Source organism: Peromyscus californicus, unplaced genomic scaffold (assembly GCF_007827085.1).
Source record: "Peromyscus californicus insignis strain IS unplaced genomic scaffold, ASM782708v3 Scaffold_5__1_contigs__length_169319896, whole genome shotgun sequence".
Lineage (NCBI taxonomy): Eukaryota > Metazoa > Chordata > Mammalia > Rodentia > Cricetidae > Peromyscus > Peromyscus californicus.
Window position 1 is genome coordinate 22,485,513 of NW_026294573.1, and position 12,790 is coordinate 22,498,302.

General features: G+C 50.4%; 1 protein-coding gene across 1 annotated transcript in view; it reads left to right on the plus strand.

Annotated features, from left to right (window-relative positions):
* Positions 1 to 12,528, plus strand: part of Oprd1 (opioid receptor delta 1) — a 42,236-nt gene extending 29,708 nt beyond the window's left edge. Inside the window, exon 3 of the mRNA XM_052716606.1 lies at positions 1,776 to 12,528. Coding sequence (XP_052572566.1) covers positions 1,776 to 2,320 — 545 coding nt within the window. The 3' untranslated portion in view covers positions 2,321 to 12,528. The remainder of the gene's footprint in view (positions 1 to 1,775) is intronic.
* Positions 12,529 to 12,790: the final 262 nt, after the last annotated feature.

Below are 12,790 nucleotides of genomic sequence, written 5' to 3' on the forward strand. Positions count from 1 at the left end.
CCCCCTCACCCCCCCTCTCTGAGGCACAATGTAGAGTGATACATGCCCATAACCTCAGCACACAGGAGTCTGAGACAGAAGAATTCTGAATCCAAGGCCACTTTATATTATATATCCAGACCTTGATTGAAAGAAAAAAGAACACAGAATCAAGTCAGGTGGTTTAGTTCCAGCCTCCCAGGCAGGCATTTGATGGAACTTGACCTTCGACCCAAGGCTCCTGCCCTCAGGTCTCTCCTTCCTTTTGGCCCCTGGTAGAAGTCTGTAGAGGCTTGATTCTCAGGGTAGGGAAGGGGATGAGGGTTTGTGGGAAACTTCTTAGATATCTCGACCCTCATAAGGACAGAGCCCCCAGTGCCATTATACAGCCTTCCCGCAATTGGGTTTTTACTGAGCAGCAGGGCCCCATTGCTCCGTCAGCCCTGCTGGGAGTTGAGCCAAATGGACCGCCTGACCCCTCCCTCTCCCACACACACATTGATCCTCGGTCACCCCAGGGGTCCTGCCAGCCTGAAGTACCACATTTTGTGGATCTCCAGCCCCTTTCTTCTTCTTCTTTTTTTAAAATTTTATTTTATTTGCATGTATGTCTGTGTGAGGGTGTCAGATCTTGGAGTTACTGTGGGTGCTGGGAATTGAACCGAGGTCATCTGGAAGAACAGGCAGGGCTCTTAACCACTGAGCCATCTCTCCAGCCCTCCAGCCCCTTTCTTATAACTCTCAGGCTGCGCGAGTCTACTGTGTGGCTCCCCTGGGCAGAGATTTTGGGCATCCCCTGGGCAGCTTCTGACCTGCACCAGAACCCTAAAACATCCTCTGAGACACTCATGTGGCCCAAGCCTGTTCTCCAGGAAGCATCCCTTCCTCTCTCTGCAGGCCTGGCTGTTGGGAAGGACTCGTCTGTTGTTTTACTTCCCTTTCGGATATAGTCTCACTGTGTGACTTTGTCTAGCCTTGCCCTTGAGACGCTCTTGCCTCAGGCTCCCGAGTGGTGATTTGTACTACCTCACCTGGTGCAAGGTTGTTGCTGACATTAGCTGAGATCTGCATGCTGTCCTTTAAGCTCTACATATATGTGTGTGGCACATACATACAGAGAGCAAATCAATCTAACCATAACTAAAGAAATGTGCATTTGACTATTAGCCCCACCATAAGGAAACTCCAAGTCAGTAAGTAATTTGCCCAAGGCCATACACATCTGGGCTGGAGTCAGGCCCCTAACTCAGGCTTTTTTTTTTTTTTTTGCATAGAATCTCATATAGCTCAGGCTAGCCTAGAAGCTAATGTAGTCAAGGATGACCTTGAACTTCTGCTCTTCCTTACCTCTAACTTCTGAGTTGCTTGGGTTATATGCATGTACCATCAGGTCAAGTTTATACAGTGCTGGGATTTGAACCTAGGGCCTAGTGCGTGCTAGGCAAGCCAGAGCAACTGAATTACATCCCCAGCCCTAACTCACCCTCTAAATCAATCTTCAGTACTGATGACCCATTGGAGCAATTTTGGAAATGGGTAGGGGGTCTGCTGAGTTAACACAATGATAAATTATTAATGCCATCCATGGACATAGAGGCTTACAAGGCCCTGAGAGAAGACACAGAAGAGGACCTCCCAGATGAGGGCCAATTCTGGCGTCTTTAAGCATAAGAAGCAGTTCACCAAGTAGAGGGACAGTCTAGGTGTCAGTCAGTCATCTTAAAGGGGACAAGCAGACAGAGCCCCTTAGGCACACAGACCTCTGACCCCTGTCTTTCCTTGTTTCCCGGGCTCAGATGGAGCAGTGGTATGCATGCTCCAGTTCCCCAGCCCCAGCTGGTACTGGGACACGGTGACCAAGATCTGCGTCTTCCTCTTCGCCTTCGTCGTGCCGATCCTTATCATCACGGTGTGCTATGGCCTCATGCTGCTGCGCCTGCGCAGTGTGCGCCTTCTGTCCGGCTCCAAGGAGAAGGACCGCAGCCTGCGGCGCATCACCCGTATGGTGCTGGTGGTGGTGGGCGCCTTCGTAGTGTGCTGGGCGCCCATCCACATCTTCGTCATCGTCTGGACGCTGGTGGACATCAATCGGCACGACCCGCTTGTGGTGGCCGCGCTGCACCTGTGCATTGCGCTGGGCTACGCCAACAGCAGCCTCAACCCCGTGCTCTACGCCTTCCTGGACGAGAACTTCAAGCGCTGCTTCCGCCAGCTTTGTCGCGGGCCCTGCGGCGGCCGTCCGGAACCCGGCAGCCTCCGCCGTGCCCGCCAGGCCACCGCGCGCGAGCGCGTCACCGCCTGCACCCCCTCCGACGGCCCCGGCGGTGGTGCTGCCGCCTGACCTACCCGGCCCTACCCCTAAGCACCCCACCCAAGTGAAGTGACCTGGTGCCAGGCCACACTGAGGCCCCTGGGAGGCCCGGGCCACCGTCTGGGCAGCTGGAATGGGGCCTGCGCAGAGGGGTGGCCTCCGGTAGGGGCGGGGCAGGAGGGATCACAAGGCTCTGGGTTGGAGGGGTGGGGGCAGAGCTGGCGACTCCAGAGAGTGAGAGACCTTGGAGGCTGGAAATTGGATCCATCAGTAAAGGCCTCTCCAATGGGGCAGAGCTTCAAGCCTTGGGGCAGCCTCGGGCTCTGGCCTGTTGAACACCCAGTTCCAGTCTAAGATCTGAGGATTCCAGCTCTAGAAACCAGGAGGGGCAGTGATGGGGTCGATGACTTGATGATGGCTGTGAGATTCTGAGCCTTTGTGTTATGGGGAGGAGCCTCTTAGGGGAGGTGAGAGGACCGACCAGGTAGCCAGGAAGGGTACTTAAGGGTTTGGTCAGGAGATAACTCCCCCTCCTCGGGGCGAGGCGGCAGGGAGTGGGGGGTGGGGAGGAAGGGGGGAGGTGGAGGGGGTGGCTTCAGTTTGGAGAAGAGTACACGCTCTCACTACGCTCTAACTAACTGGCTAAACTTGCTGATGCTAGGTCCAATTTAACTTCTCTATAGAGAGACTGTAAGCTTGGCCTGATGGGGTAGCCTTGTGTCATCCCAGTCATACTGGAGGCAGAGGCTGGAGTTATAGACAAGCCTGGGCAACTTAGTGTCTAAAAATAAGAAGTAAAGAGGGCTGGGGGTGTAGCTCAGTGGCAGGGTGTTTGTGTGAGGCTCTGGGACCAATGAAACAAAACAACCCTCCAAACAACAGCAAGACCAAACAAAAAATAAACCGTCTTGGTGACTCTGAATTGGATGTCATCCAGAACCAGGCGTCCCTGTGGGGCTGGAGACAGGTCAGAGGGGCGGAAGCATGGCTCCCTGGATACTGGAGCAAGGCCCCCAGAATCAAGTTGGGTTTCTTTGGTTTTTTCGAAACAGGATTTCTCTGTGTAGCTCTGGCTGTCCTGGAACTCACTCTGTAGACCAGGCTGGCCGTGAACTCTCAGAGATCTGACTGCCTCTGCCTGGGATTAAAGGCGTGCGCCACTACTGCCTGGCCCAGAATCAAGTTCTAATAGGATCCTGGAGGCTCAGAAGGATTCTGAGAAGGTTCCAGGACTCCAAAACCCAGTGAGCCTTTGTATCAAGAAGTGGAAGTAGAGTTGGCTCAGTGGTTATGTGCCCTTGCTTCTTGCCCTTGCAGAAGACACAGGTTCGATTCCCAGCACCCACATGGTGGCTCACAACCATCTGTAACTCCAGTCCCAGTCAATCTGATGTCCTCTTCTGACCTCTCTGGGCATCAGGCATGAACATGGTGCATGCACACACATGCAGGCAAAATACTCAGACACATAAAGTAAGTCTTTTAAAAACACAAAAGTTGGGGGGGCTGGAGAGATGGCTCAGAGGTTGAGAGCACCAGCTGCTCTTCCAGAGGTCCTGAGTTCAATTCCCAGCACCCACATGGTGGCTCACAACCATCTGTAATGAGATCTGCTACCCTCTTCTGTATACATAATAAATAAATAAATCTTTAAAAAACACACACACACACACAACAGTGGAGCTTGGCATAGTGGTGCACGCCTTTAATCCCAGCACCTACGAGGCAGAGGTAGGCGGATCTCTAAGTTTGAGGCCAGCCTGATCTACAGAGTGAGTTCCAGGGATGTATAGTGAGACCCCCCTCTCAAAAAGCAAAATGAAGTCAGGCGGTGGGTGGCGCATGCCTTTAATCCCAGCACTCGAGAGGCCAGGTGGATCTCTGTGAGTTCAAGGCCAGCCTGGTTTACAGATCGAGAGCCAGGACAGGCACCAAAACTACACAGAGAAACCCTGTCTTGAAAAACCAAGAAACAAAACAAAAACAAGCAAAATGAAACAAAAGTGTGTGCTGGGCAGAGAGTAGACAGCAAGGCAGGGGGCCGAGGTGTCTGTTTACAGGTTAAATCATAAAGCCTGAGGGTGGTTGCTTTTGGGGTTCCCAGGGCCCTAGTGTTTATGGATCAGTACTGGATCACAGAGACTCACCTTGTTTGAGTACCCCGTGTGTGGGCCCTTCAATGTGAGTGGGGGTTATCAGAACTACCAAATCCTTGGACCCTTGATAAGAACCTGGAAGAAATCCCTTCCCTTCCTCCAGCATCTGGCTGCCCATCAGATGTCTGGTGTCAGTGACCCTCAGGGACTGGAGCTGCCCAAGTAGGACCCACCTTGAAGGCACTGAGGGAAGAAGGCAATGATGTCGGCATGGTCCTTTGCTGCCTCTCCATTTGCCCCCCGGGTCCCTCGTCTGTTCTAGCTGCCCCCTTGAAGCTGCTGTGGGTGGACATAGACACTCACCCAGGCGGTCCTGGATCCTAGCTCCCCTGGATGTCGTCCTCTGCCTTGTCCCCTGTTCCTCCCCCACTGCCTCAGCAACCTGCCCCTGACTCCGTATTGAAGCAGCCTGCTGACATCCTTGTAAAAACAAATTTAATTCTCTTCCTTTTTTGGGACAGATGGAAAGAAATTGACGCCTTTGTCTCAAACAAAAAAAGAAAGGAGAGAGAGAGAGAGAGACAATATGCCTCTTTTCTTTTTGACAGCCATTCCTTTGGAACGAAAGCCGGAAGCTGCCACTCCAGCAGGGACTGAACCCGCCTTCAGGGAGGCAAGAGCTAGGCTAGCGGGAAGGGTCCCTGGATGGGCAAAGCACAGTCCTTTTCTCTGTGTGACGTCCCTAGAGCCACGGACCTTGGGATCTCTGTACTGAGATGTGGTGTGATGGTCACCACTATCATCAGGCCTGCTCAACCCCACAGCCCGCAGCCTAGCCACATAGCTGACCTTCACCACCCAAATGGACACCATGGCCAGAGATTTCTGTTTGAGCGTGGTGGTGGTGGTGAGGTGGTCACCGTGCAGAAGACCCTCCCGGACACACACTGCTGGAGAGTCCTCCTGCTACTTGGGAGGTGGCAGAGGAAGGGGACAGATATTCAGGGCAGACTCCAGAAGCAGGTGACACCGGAGTTAGGTCTGTGTGTCTTCCTTGCAAGGACTATGGCCTGTGTCCCACCCAGGGCAAGCCTGCCTTAGAGTCTCTCCAGTCCCCTCACTGCTCTTTCCTGTGGGGCTGAAAACTCACTTTTATTTTTTTGAGATAGTCTCATGTAGCCCAAGCTGGCCTTGAACTCCTGATCTCCCAGTCAGAGCCTCCTGAGTATTGGTATTACAGGTGTGGTTTTCAACTTGTTTAAACATGGATTGATTGTTTGTGTGTGTGTGTGGGGGGGGGGGGGGCATTGTTCTTGCCATAGTGTGCACGTGGAGGTCAGAGGATGATTTGGGAGAGGTTCGACCTTCTACCATGTGGGTTGCTAGGGATTTGAACTCAAGTCATCAGGCTTGATGGCTAGGACTTTTATCCATTGAGCCCAATTTAAAATTTTTTCTTTTTATTATTTATTTGTGTATATGTGTGTGTGTGTGTGTGTGTGTGTACACATTGGCCTGCCATGGCACCTCCCAAGTGCTTAGATTATAGGCATATGTTACCACATCCAACAAGATCTGGCTGCTTTTTTCCCCTTTCTGATACTAATAGACATTTGTCCTGCGATCAGCGGAGGCTGGGCCAGACCATGTGTAGTCAAGGTAACACAAGCGTATTGAAATTTTCCTATTAGACTGTGCACTCTGGGCACTGGGACTCAGAAGTCAGTCAGACATGACTCCTCTCTCAGGCAGCTCCAGCCAGCGCTGGGAGGCAAATCATACATCTGTGATTGTATGCCGGTGTGACAAGTCCAGCGACAGCCCCAGGGAGGGCGTCCCGGGAAGGTGCCTCTTAACTAAAAACATGTTTGCAGCAGTCTATAAGAGGTGGCAAAGGGTCAGGGGGTTTAAGGGATGCGTAGGAGTTGGCTGCTGAGAAGGCAGAACAGTGTGTGGAAAAGCATGGCAAACCCAAAAGTTATGAGCAGTGGAGGCACAGAACCGAACTGAGTACTGGGGTGTACCAGACTTGGTACCAAGGACTTTATGCACGTTATCTCAGCACATCCTCTGGATAGCCAAGGGGGCAGAAGTAGCACTATCCATATTTTTTTTGTTTTTTTGTTTTTTGTTTTTCTTTTTCTTTTTTTTTTTTTTTTGGTTTTTCGAGACAGGGTTTCTCTGTGTAGCTTTGCGCCTTTTCTGGATCTCGCTCTGTAGACCAGGCTGGCCTCGAACTCACAGAGATCCGCCTGGCTCTGCCTCCCGAGTGCTGGGATTGAAGGCGTGCGCCACCACCGCCCGGCTGTTTTTTGTTTTTCAAGACAGGGTTTCTCTGTATAGCTTTGTGCCTTTTCTGGGACTTACTTGGTAGCCCAGGCTGGCCTCAAACTCACAGAGATCCGCCTGACTCTGCCCCGAGTGCTGGGATTAAAGTCGTGTGCCACCACCGCCCAGCTGTTTGTTTGTTTTTTGAGGCAAGGTCTCACCATGTAGCCCTGGCTGTCCTGGAACTTACTGTGTAGACCAGGCTGGCCTCAAACTCACAAAGATTGGTCTGCCACTGCCTCCTGAGTGCTGGGATTAAAGGTGTGCGACACACCTGGCTAGTATCCCCCTTTTAGATGTGAACACTGGGCTCAGAGAGTTCAGCCGATTTCCCCTGGGTTACAGACCTTGTCCAGAGTGGCAGAACTCAGGCCAGAAGAATTGTAGAGAAAATTCCCAGGTCCAAGTTTGCTGTGAACTGTGGGCATCAGTGAGGTAGAGAGACATCCCAGCCACTGGTGGAACTCTGGGATGCGGCTTTTGAAGACTTCACAAAATGGGAGAAAAGGGCAATTTTCTGTGAACTTTTGTTCCTTAAGTTCTCCAAATCTTTGCCTTTCAAAATGTACCATGCACGGTGCATTTTTAAAGCTCCAAATTGACAGTGTAATTCTAGACTATCACAGGTCTCTTCCTCCCCAAAATTTCCATTCCTTTCTCTCTAGGAGGTGGGAGGAAAGATTTTGCCTTTGGTTTAAAAATGCCCTACAGTTTTCAGTCTCTGCTTGATGTCCTAGAACTCCCGATGAAGGCTAGCATCTGATGTTGGCTTTCCCTATCAGGGCCTCAATTTCCCTACCTGTAGAGTGGACTTGCTTTGGAGAGTGTCTATAAGGATTAATTAGGTAATGTTTGTATAGCCATAGGGCCTGCCACTCAGCAAATCACTGGAAAGCAGAACTGGAGTGCACGGTCAGAGCAGGACCCAGAGGGAATGTGCAGCAGCTTTCAGAGTGGAGAGAGGAGACCGGGAAGCTGGCCTGGGGACCCCCTTTCCTGCTAGGCTCTGGAGCCCCCATGGAGAGTGAGGAACTACTAGAGCAGCAGAAGGAAGAAGGGGGGAAATGTGCTGTCATGGAAACAGGAGGAGGAGGGCGTTCCCAGGGAGAGGGAGTGACGGGTAATGTCAAGTATAATAGAGAGGGTGGGGGTGCCGAGGGCAGGAGGGTGATGAGAGTAAACCAGAGACCTCAAGTTTAGTCTCCTACATGTCCTGAGAGACCCCAAACCTGGCTTCAAATCTCAGCCCTGAAGTTAAATAGGCCCATGAACTAGCAAAGGATCTGCCCTCGTCTAACTTCTGTTTTCTCCTGGATCTAAGACGAGAGAATGGGTAGTCTTCAATATGATGCCTGGTGTCTAAACAGCCTCCTGGGTTGGCTGGATTCATGGCCACTTGTAGCAGCTGGATCTTAGGCAAGTCACGTCCCTTCTGGGGGCTGGAGCGATGGCTCAGCAGTTAAGAGCACTAGCTGCTCTTCCAGAAAACCTGAGTTCAATTCCCAGCAACCACATGGTGGCTCCCAACCATCTATAGTCAGAGCCATAGTCAGGCATACATGCAGATAGAGCACTCATACATAAATAAGTAAAATCTACAAAAAAACAAAACAAAACAAAACCCTTCTGGGCACTTAGATATTGCAAGTTGAGTATCTACAGAAATTCCTGGCACATACTGGGCCCCAACACAGGGTTCTAGTAATGAATGTGGGTGCCAAAGCTAGCTGCTGTAAGGAAGTTTGCTTGGCTTGGAATTTAAAATGCCTGGCAAGGTGGAGATGGGCATTGGACATCTGGAGAGTTGCTGGAGCAGCAAGTACCCTCGCTTAGCACCTGCTGGGTCCCAAGGCCAGTTTCCAACTCTCAGTATCAAGTACCCTCGCTTAGCACCTGCTGGGTCCCAAAGGCCAGTCTCCAGCTCTCAGTATCAGCAACAGAATCTGAACTTAGAAAGGCAGAGCCATACAAAGCCAGCTCCAGAGACCCTAAATCTAGACAGTGATGTTCCCTGCTAGGTCCTGGCCTCAGTGCTTATACACACCAGCCATCTACGGAACAGGGTCTGGAGAGATGGCTCAGCAGTTAAGCGAAGGTATTGCTCTTCCGGATGAACCTGAGTTCAGTTCCTAGCATCCAAATCAGGCAGCTTACAATTGCCTGTAGTTTTGGGGAATCTGACCTGTTCACTGCAGGTACCCTCAAATATGTAGTATACACTCATTCACACAGACACATACATGAACTCTATGCACATTCCCCCACCTTCCTTCCTTTATTTATTTTCAATCAGGATCTCATGTAGCCCAGGCTGGCATCAAACTCACATGGTAGCCAAGGTTGACCTTTAATTTCTGATTCTTCTTCCTCCACCTCCCAAGTGCTGGAATTATAGGTATGTACAACCACACTAGCTCTCATTACTCACTATTTATCCCTTTATGTTATTTCTGGGCAGTAGGCAGGTAGTGCTAGCTGCTAGGGGTGGTACAAGAAGGGTCAGAACTTGGTCCCTCACTCTGAGCTTGTGGATGGGGTTCCAGAGTCCAGGACAGTGGCTTTGAGGCTCTGGGTGCAAGCAACTTGTGAGTTCAAACTGGAGCCATCAGGAGCTGATGAGAGACCTCAGGATGGGCACATTGAAGAAGCTGTCAGTCATGTCCAAGCTTTGACATTGCAATATGACATTGCCATCTATGAAGGTAATACTGGAGAGATGATCAATCAAGTTACAAAAAAAGAAAAAAGAAAGAAAAAGAAAAAGAAAAAAAAGCAAAACTAGGCCAGGCAGTGGTGGTGCATACCCTTAATCCCAGCACTCGGGAGGCAGAGGCAGATAGATCTCTAAGTTCAAGGCCAGCCTGGTCTACAGAGTGAGTTCCAGGACAGCCAGGGCTGCACAGAGAAACCCTGTCTTGAAAAAAAAGAACCTTCCTGCCCCAAATAAATAAAAAGCAAAACTCTTCACAATGTTAATAAAGTTTATGATTTTTGTTTTGGGCTGGGTGTGGTTCACTGGCAGCCCTAGGATGCCTTGCCCAGGGTCTGGTCCCAGCATCAACACCTGGAAGAGTCCTGACGCACAGCTGTCACGGGCAGCTCTCACTTGTACCAGTTCCATAGAGTGACTCAATCCTCCCAAGCTGACTATGAGGCAGGCATGATTATGAGGTTCGGGGGTGGTGGGGTGGACTAAGGCTGTCCTAGTAAGAACCCATTTTATGTCTCTATTTCCTCTCTCCAGCTCCCAAGGGGGAACACTGATTACTCAGGCCTGGGAAGTGTTCCCTGTGCAGGGGTCTGTGTCTTCTAACAGTGGTAGCATGTGTGAGCCACCTAAAAACCTGCTGTGACATTGGCAGGCCCATCTCACATCTATCTCTTCTTGCCTTGAAGGCCTCCTGGTTGATGGTATTTTGACTACCTGTCAAGTCTTTGCTATATAATTTTGGGAAAGACTCTCAGCCAATTGCCTCTAAACTTTAGCAGCCAGATGGGTATGGTAGCACAAGCCAAAAGCTGAGGCAGGAGGATCTCACATTCAAGGATAGCTTGGGATGGAGAGAGAGAGAGAGAGAGAGAGAGAGAGAGAGAGAGAGAGAGAGAGAGAGAGAGAGAGAGAGAGAGAAGCTGGGTGTAGTGGCATGCCTATAATCCCAGCACTCTCTGGGGCACGGGCTCCAAACTGAGATCCTATCTCAAAAAACAAAATAAGCCAGGTGATGGTAGCACATGCCTTTAATCCTAGCACTCGAGAGACAGAGGCAGGCAGGTTTCTGAGTTCTTAGTTCGAGGCCAGTCTGGTCTACAGTGAGTTCCAGGACAGCCAGGGCTACATAGAGAAACCCTGTCTTGAAAAATAAATAAATAAACAAACACATAATAAAACAAGCAAAAAAAAATCAACCCCCAAACAGTCAATAACTACAAAAGATGAAGTTTCTTTGGTGAATAAAAGGAAAAGTCTAGGCAAAAGACCCCCAAGACCAAGTTCTCAGCACTAAAGAGATTTGTTTGCCCCAGAGGGACAGAGGACAGGAAATAAGAGACAAAGACAGGAGACAGAGGATGAGGGAGAAGGGGAGGGGAACGGGGAGAGGGGAAGGGGTATTTGCCCTAGAGGGGGACAAAGGACTGCCTCTGGATGGAGACAGACAGGGCACATAGGCAAACAGCAGTTTATAAAGGTACAAGGGGTCCCCCGTGCTAGGATGAGCTGTTTAATTTTAATTGGGCATGTTAATTAGGTGAGCCAAAGGGGGCTTTTGATGTGTGGACATCAATACTTGGATAGCAGACCTTGGTGGTCAGCCTCAGGAGGAGGAAGTGGCCAAATAAGGGAATAGACCTTGGTGGCTAGCTTTAGGACTGCCATCTAAGGGTTTTTAGCAAGGCAGAGAGGGAAGCGGGAGGAGGGCAGGGCCTGCCAGAGCCGTGTTTGCCACACTCAGCTGGCTCGAGTCCCTTCAGTGAGAAACTGAGACGATTTAAGGCTGTGAATGAGAGGCCTTGATTGATTTAGTCATGGAAGCTTCCAGCAACCGTAAGTAGCAAATGTTCAACAAATGGAAGTCTTTTATTACCTATGTTTAGGTTTTTTATACCAACCCCTGATTCTCTCCTTCTCACTCCCCCACCCCACTTCTTTTCTTTTCCCTCTTCTTCTTCTTCTTCTTCTTCTTCTTCTTCTTCTTCTTCTTCTCCTCCTCCTCCTCCTCCTCCTCCTCCTCCTCCTCCTCCTCCTCCTTCTTCTTTGTGTGTGTGTGTGTGTGTGTGTGTGTGTGTGTGTGTGTGTGTGTGTGTGTGTTGTTGTTGTTGTTTTTCAAGACAGGGTTTCTCTGTAGCTTTGGTTCCTGTCCTGGAACTTGCTCTGTAGACCAGGCTGGCCTCGAACCCACAGAGATCCGCCTGACTCTGCCTCCCGAGTGCTGGGATTGAAGGCGTGCGCCACCACCGCCTGGCTGCCACTTCTTTTCTTGATAAGGTCTCTGTATAGCTCAGGCTGGCCAGGATTCAAGATCCTCCTGCCTCTGCCTCCCAAACGCTGGGATCCACAGGCATGAGGCACCACGCCCTACCACACCTGTTTCCCAATGCTGTGGGCAGGTCAGCAGCAAAGCATTTTCTCTTGTAACTGTGTTCTTGGGTTGGAGAAGGCGTCTTCACTGGAGAAGCAACTTTCAGAAGGATTTCCCCTCCTCCGCTCCTTACATATGGCTGTCCACTCTTGCCCCTTCCTGAGAACCAAGAATGAGGGACAACCCTGAGGGAAGAGAGGTCACTGGCCACCTTTGGCTGAACAACTTAGTCGTAGGGATGGAATCTCTTGATGGGCCTCCATGCAGGAGGTGACACCCACCTGGATCTCATTTTCTAGAGTCTCCTCTTGAATCCCAAGATGGGGATGGGGAACATGGTTTTCCCTCGTCGTCCTCTACTTCCTTGCAGTAAGTGGGGCCACTGTCTGTCTCTCTCTGGGCCTTTGCATGATGGAGCGGTAGAGTTAGGAGTTAATGGATCCCAAGGAACCTGCCATCCTGAAAGAGAAAGGAGATTTTCCCCTCCTGTTCCTTGACCCTCCTCCAAAACAGATATCCATTGGTAAAAATCCTCTGTGTACTTACCCAGAGATGGAAGAGCATGAGGGGGTGGGGTGATGTTTGTAATTGGCATTGTCCTGATTGGGGGTGAAAGAGGTAAATTCGGTACAGATGGAAGCTGCTTCATGTTCTTTTTTTTGGTCTACCCCAAATCCCATCCCAGTACTAATATCCAACTTCTGTTTTTCGAATAAAGTGAGCTTGGTTCTCCACACTTGCGTCTCTGGATCTTCCTTCCTTTTTTTCTTCCTTCGTCTCTCTCTCTCTCTCTCTCTCTCTCTCTCTCTCTCTCTCTCTCAACCTCTCTCTCTCTCTCTCTCTCTCTCTCTCTCTCTTTCTTTTTGTGAGACAGAGTCCCACTATGTAGCCCTGGCTGGCCTGGAACTCACAGGAATCTTCCTGCCTCCTGAGTGTTGTCTTTTTCTTGTTCTTTTTCTTTTTTTAAAGATTTATTTATTATGTATACAGTGTTTTGC